This window comes from Selaginella moellendorffii, unplaced genomic scaffold (assembly GCF_000143415.4).
Source record: "Selaginella moellendorffii unplaced genomic scaffold, v1.0 SELMOscaffold_27, whole genome shotgun sequence".
Taxonomy (NCBI): Eukaryota; Viridiplantae; Streptophyta; class Lycopodiopsida; order Selaginellales; family Selaginellaceae; genus Selaginella; species Selaginella moellendorffii.
Window position 1 is genome coordinate 1,343,513 of NW_003314288.1, and position 6,625 is coordinate 1,350,137.

The window sequence follows — 6,625 nt, forward strand, 5'->3', positions numbered from 1 at the left end:
CCAGTTTTAAATAGGAGTTTTTAAATTTCTTACGGATGCTAGTTTTTCATCTTGCTCTCAGACGTGGATATTGACTCCCTCCAGATTGCCCTTACCACCGTCTGGTCAATCTCCAATTTAGATCCATGGTGGATCATGCCATAATATCAAACTGGGACTGAAAAAGCATTGGCCGTGAGAATGTATGCCATGTTGACCTTTGGGTCCAGCTCTGTGACATGCTTAGCAGCAAAGGCTCCCAACTCAAGGTTGCCGTAGATTTTACACCCATTAAGCAAACAACACCACTCCAAAACTTCTGGAACAAATGGCATGCATGATGTCAACTCGCCAGCCTCACGCAAATGCCCTGCACGGCTCAAGAGATCAATCATGCAACTGTAGTGCTGTTTCAATGCTTGCAGCCCATAGTCAACGCTCATAGACACAAACAAGCATCTACCAACATAAACCTTGCCTACTTGGCTGCATGCCGCAAGGGCAGACATGAAGCAAATCTCATCCGGAAGAAAGCAATCGTCTCTCAAATTGTAAAATGCATCCAATGCTTCACTAAAGTTACCACTACAAACACAGCTGGCTAGCAACGAGCTCCAAGCGACCAAGCACCTCTCGGGCATCTCAAGCAAGAGCTTTCTACAATGCAAGAGGTGGCCGGTTTGAGCATAGAGAGACAACATTGCAGTCCAGGAGGCTGTGTCCTTCCGTGGCATGTCGTTGAACACTTCCCTCGCTTCCAGTAGATATCCATTTTGGGCATAAGTTGCAAACATCACATTCCAGCACACAACATCTCTGTCTTTCGGAGAGATTCTTTCAAACAAGCCCTTAGCATCTTCCACTTGTCCATGTTGGCCAAAGTTGAGAACCATGACTGTTGAAGAGACTGAATCTTGAAATGGCATTGTGTCGAAAAGCTGCTTAGCCTCTTCAAACTTGCCGCTTTTGGAGAAACTCGAGATCATTATAGTGCTAGACACAACATCCCACTCTGGCATTTCGTACTGGAAGATTTCCTTGGCTCTACTTATCATCCCTTTCTGGGCCTCTATTGAGAGTAATGTATTCCAGGAAATCCGATCCTTTTCAGGCATCATGTCGAAAACCCTTTTTGTTTCCTCCAAGTGCCCGTTTAGTGCATTTGCTGACAAAAGAGCATTCCACGACATTGTACTATGCTGTGGCATTTTTACAAACAGTTCTCTAAATTCCGACAGGTACTTATTTTGTGAAAGAGCTGACAGCATTGCATTTGCCGCCTCTATTGTCTTTTGTGGCATCATTTCAAAGATATTCTTTGCTTCATCCAGATGCCCGTTTTGGGCATAAGCACACAGTATAATTGTCCATGAAACCAGATCGTGTTTTGGCTCGCTATCAAAAATCACTCTTGCTTCTTCGAACTTCTCGTCATGCACATACGCTGAAAGCATTGCATTCCAAGAAACCATTGTTCGTTCGGGCATAGCTTCAAAGATGATCACCGCGTTTTGCAGATCTCCGAGATGGGCACATGCAGAGAGCATTGCATTCCAAGCTACAAGATCGTGCTCCGGCATTGCTCTGAACGTTTCTTTAACAGCTTGTAACTCTTTGACCTGTAAAAATGCGTCCAGCAAGCACGTCCATGACACCAAGTTTCTAAACGGCATCTGATCAAAAGTTTGCTTGGCTAAGGAAAAGTTTCCTCTCTTCACATACGCAGTGAGCACTGCTGTCCACGATACGAGATCCCATTCCGGCATGAGATCAACAAAACTTCTCGCAATTTCAACAGTTCCGTTCTGCACATACGCGTTGAACATAGCCGTCCAAGAGATTAAATCTCGTAGTGGCATCGTGTGAAACATTCTCTTAGCAAGAACAAGGTGCCCTGTTTGGGCATATGCAACAAGCATAGTGTTCCAAGCAACTAATGTTTGCCTTGGCATTCCATCGAACAAAATTTTAGCCTTTTCAAGAAATCCATGATGAACGTACGCGTCAATCATGCAGTTGCAAGCCACCGTATTTGCATCTGGCATCCTTGCAAAGGTATTTTCGGCTTCCTCTAGATGCCCAGCACGGGCATATGAGCTTAACATTGCAACCCAAGAAACAGTAGTTCTCTGAGGCATCGAATCAAAAAATCCCTTTGCATTCTCAAGGCTGCCATACTTTGAGTAAGCATTCATCATGAAATCCCAAGAGTAGACATCCCTGGAAACCATGCTATCAAAAACTCGTTTGGCGTGCAATGAGCTTCCACACCTCGTGTACATTGCGATGAGCTTGTTGCACAGGAAAACATCATCAGTTTTGGCACTGTTACTGGCATGCAGATCCTCAGCCAAAGCCAAGCTCTTGCAAGATTGAATGAGTTCTAGGCACTGGACTCTGTCCATAGTCTTCCAAGGATTTTCATGGATGGTAATTCCTTGCATTTGCGATTGTCTCTAGAATGTTTTCATTTTAACGATGCTGTGATGTTTACAAGTGCCTTTACAAGCTCATCTGGAGTGGAAAAGAAGGGGCTGTGATCAGATGCAAGCTCTAGAACACCGTTGGGGGGATTGTTTTCCAAGAGATAATCTTGCATTGCCACGGGTAGCATCCCTTTGATGTAATAACGAGGAACACTTCCATACTTCTCTTGGGTGTACTCCACCCCGATTTCAGAGGGTGGCAACAAAGGATTTGGTTTGAGAAGAAGATTTCCTAGCTCCACATCCTGTTTGAAGTTCAGTTTTAGTAGCGGGTCTAAAAGTTTTGCAGGATTTCACCTCGGAGGAACAAAGTTTCACATCCTGCGAGAGTTCCTCGTGCTGGGCTTGCCCTACCTCCACAACCCGTTCAAGTTCTTGCAGCGCGACTGCGACATGGAGGCCATGACCGACGGCCACACCAACGCCAACGCCTATGGATACAACGACGTGTTCGACGATCCAAAGATGGGCTGATCGCGGTACGCGCACACAATGAGGATCTGGGTGTTTAACTCGGGGCTGTTCTACTTGCGGCCCACGGTGCCTTCGATCGAGCTCCTGGACCGGGTGGCGACGAGGCTGGCGAGAGAAGGCGTGGGATCAGGCCGTGATCAATGAGGAGCTCTTCTTCCCGACTGATCTTGTGATTGATAGATACTTTTTTTTTTCAAACTATAAAATGAAGACACGTTCATTGGTACAGATCATGGCAAGAACATCATCAAACATACATCAGCAAGAAAATGGGAGGACAAGACCAATTTATTTGCTTTATCTTTTAGATTTTTTGTTTATCTAGAATATACTTAAATATTTTAGGATATTTTACCATCTAAGGTTATCATTTATTTAAATTAATCCTATATTTATAATTTATAAAGTTTCTTAAACACTTTCTAGTATATTCTAGTTTATTCTACCATCTAATAGTTGATATTCAATATGATAAATCTTGTGTTTATAAATTATAAACATGATCAATTCAATTGATCAATAGGAATAATACTACTATTAAGCAAACTAAGCAATTGATCAATAGGAATAATATTACTATTAAGCAAACCAAACATTACTAGATGCAAGGCATAACAAATTATTGAAACTATTATTGTAGAATCCTATATTAATTGAGATTAACACATATTATTTGAATCTTGGTTCATATTTTGATGAGTCATATGTCTTTAAATCAAAGACTATCAAGACAATATAATGATTGTGGCTTTTGCTTTATTGAAGAATGCTAATTTTGCTAACTATAGTTCTCAATTATGAAAGCTTGTGGTGTCTAGTGTGCTCTTGGTCACATACAACCCATTAACTATAGGTAAACATAAATATTATTAATTATATGTTTTTGGCATACATGCTATAAGGGACTTGATTGCATAATAAGAGTTAAGACTCTTAGTGAAAGTTTTACATTTGAGTTATGGAATACATAAACTTAAATATTCTCACATCAAAGTTTTGGTTTAAGGGTTATGAGCTCTTTAGGAAACCATGCACCACTTTTTCATTTGGCTCCTAGCTTCGATGTTGAAGTTAGTATTTGCATCTAGCAATCATTAGTGATGATTGACTATCATCTGGGATAATTGATTATCCTTGTCAAAGGTTTTGCTTGATTATTGTTGATTTAGATTGATTTGCTATTCTTCAGGATGGTGGATTCCTTCTTAGACGATGATTTTGCATCTCTTTATTGATGGGATAATTGACGATCTTTCATGATAGTTGGTTGTTCTCTTTGATGGCTTTTGGCTTTTTGCAATACCACATGTTCTTTGTGGTTTGTTCTGGATTGGTCTTTTGGGTTTGAGACGTCAGTAGGATGTTGCTGACACTTGCTTAGGCAACTTGAGTTCCTTGGTATTGTTGGCTGGGATCTATTCAGATTGGCTTTTGTGATAGTTGGCAGGCATGAGTGTTTGTTGGTCTTACCACATTCATTCTCTTCTATTGATTGTTGCTCGAGTTAGTTTTGATAGATTTGGATGTTATTTCCTTTGGGTGATACATTCGCGAGCATTGTGCTTGTTAGTCAATGATACTTTGTGTTCTTTGAGTTCTCTCTAGTAAGTTGTTGGGTTACTGTCTACTATCTTCGGTAGTTAAGTTTCATCATTGAGTTTCCTTGATAATATACTAGCTATTGAATTTTGTTGGATGGTCATTCCTATGTTTGCCAAATTATGATGATCTTGGTGGTTCCTATCTACAATACTACTGGTTTATTGGATGATAACTTGCTTAGAATACTTTTGTATTTATAATCACTAGTAATTAAGCTTCTCAGATATTATTGTCTCTGACTTTGATATTGTCCATTTATGAGTTTGGGCCAGTATAGGCAGACTGGCTTCGGCACTTCGTGCGTATGGTGAAATCTCTAGTCATGGGGTAGCTACTGTCAACTGGTCACATAACCCGCCTCTTTGTTGATGTTCCTTATTCCGTTAAAAAGGTGTGACCGTGTAAACAACTCTAACTGCCTGTTTACAGTAGTCTATCTAAACCTTACCGACGGGTTTGGTTTTTTTGCTTAGGAGGGTTGGGGCCTCTGGCTTCTTGCTCTATGTTCCTGCAGGCAGGGGCATATCACACTTTTGTAAGCTGGGTGATTCCCAGAGTAGCAAGGGTGGCTAACTATGTTGGTCATTTCCTTGTCGGCGACGGCCGGAAGGTGTCTGAGCTGGTAGCGCATCCGCGTTAGACAAAGAGGTTGCCTCCTAACTCATTTAAGTTGGTGCATTTCTCACATAGTGTGAGTACCGTGAACTTTTTCTGGAGTTGTTTCCTTGGCGGTATTTTAGACTCGAGTGTGCATCGACGAGGACGTCGATTTTCCCAAGGGGGGGAGAGTGTCGCGAATGTGACTTCGGGTATCGAAAGTTACCTATCGGCTAGTCCTTATGGACACTCTTACCTTACTGCCGCGATGGCAGGAGGTCGGTATTGCTGGTTTCCTTTATTAGCCCCTCTTGTCCAAGTGTTAGCTTACTGGGCTTAGCATCTGTACTTAGCCAGATGAACATAAGGTAGGAACTCCTATGTGTTTCTAGCTGAGCATTCTCGGCCTGGCTCTTAGTTCTCTTTTGCTCTGTCTTGCACTGGCTTGGCAAGAACTCTCGCGTATTGAGATTAGTCCCTCAATATCGCTGGATGATAGCTTACCGTGTTTGCCAAACACCCTCGCTATCATGCCCTTTGTGTTAGTCTCATTTCGGTCCCAAATGCTATTTATGGAAAGTGTCCAGATTTGCTCATTTGGCATATCTACGGAATGTAGAGATCGACCTGAACACAATGGTGTTCGTCCCGTGTCCAAATTCGCAATCTAAAGACATTCCATATTTAGTAAGTTTCGAGTTTGTCCCTGAGACTAACTCCTGATACTAAGGGAGGCTTGGGGTGAAAGCCCAAAGCGTGTGTTTCTCAAGGGGGGCGGGGGGGGGGGGGGGGGGGCTATGGGGGGTTCCAAATGTATAGTAGGGATAGTGGGTAGGTCGGGCATGGCTGACCAACTTGAAGTATAGTCTAGCTCCCGCTTGCGTGCCTGTCCTTGTTCTGCGTCCAGCTTGGGTCTAAGCCCAAGTTCCATTCCATGCTAGCTGGTGGAGTACCCATGTCCTCGCGTTAGGCCACCGGTATGCCGAAATAGCGTCAGACTCCGTTTGGCTTTGTTTTGCGTGCTGGTCCTAGCATTGGGATGCTGGTTCCTCTAGGACTGTTCCAAGTCGCTCCGGGCCCCTGTCCCTTCGCTCCTTGGGCTGTATGCTCGGGAGTTGCTCCGTGGTTCGGTTCCATCACTCCTTGGCTCCATACTTGGGAGTTTGGCACCGTTGGGATGCTTGGCGTGACTCCCCATGCCGGTGCACCAACTTATACTTAAAGCGTGCTATAGATCACAGCTTAGGAACCTAGTTCCTCCGAACTGCCAAGTCCTCTCATTTTATAAGTTTGTGATCATGCATGGACTCCTCCATGCTCGGCCCCATGGGCCACCCCTTTTGAAGATAGCACCTTCAATTAGGTGATTTGTTCCCCTGACTTGCCAATCTCACTTAGCAAGTCATCTAGCCACTGTAATATGGTTCATGCATAAGCATGAAAGTCTTTAACCATCGACTTTCGTTCAAAGCCCTCTCTTTGAACAC

General features: G+C 43.2%; 2 protein-coding genes across 2 annotated transcripts; both read right to left on the reverse strand.

The window, feature by feature from the left end:
- Nucleotides 1-146: 146 nt before the first annotated feature.
- On the reverse strand, nucleotides 147-2,384 carry LOC112348171 (pentatricopeptide repeat-containing protein At1g09410, mitochondrial-like). Its single transcript, XM_024680268.1, has one exon. It carries the CDS (start codon nucleotides 2,382-2,384, stop codon nucleotides 147-149), a length of 2,238 nt encoding a protein of 745 aa, XP_024536036.1.
- A 62-nt stretch (nucleotides 2,385-2,446) lies between these two features.
- On the reverse strand, nucleotides 2,447-6,336 carry LOC112348172 (putative methylesterase 13, chloroplastic). The gene is made up of 3 exons (XM_024680269.1): nucleotides 6,294-6,336; nucleotides 2,820-2,935; nucleotides 2,447-2,710 (listed from the first exon to the last, which is right to left on the reverse strand). The coding sequence occupies exons 1-3, from the start codon at nucleotides 6,334-6,336 to the stop codon at nucleotides 2,447-2,449; spliced, it is 423 nt and encodes a 140-aa protein (XP_024536037.1).
- Nucleotides 6,337-6,625: the final 289 nt, after the last annotated feature.

Bases quoted from the DNA above. Each gene is read 5' to 3' on its own strand.
- LOC112348171 (XM_024680268.1), bottom strand. From the start codon at position 2,384: ATGGACAGAGTCCAGTGCCTAGAACTCATTCAATCTTGCAAGAGCTTG.
- LOC112348172 (XM_024680269.1), bottom strand. From the start codon at position 6,336: ATGGGGAGTCACGCCAAGCATCCCAACGGTGCCAAACTCCCAA. The intron at 2,936-6,293 runs GTATGGAGCCAA...TACCGCGATCAG, and splicing joins CAACGGTGCCAAACTCCCAA to CCCATCTTTGGATCGTCGAA. The intron at 2,711-2,819 runs GTAGGGCAAGCC...AACTTCAAACAG, and splicing joins AACTTGAACGGGTTGTGGAG to GATGTGGAGCTAGGAAATCT.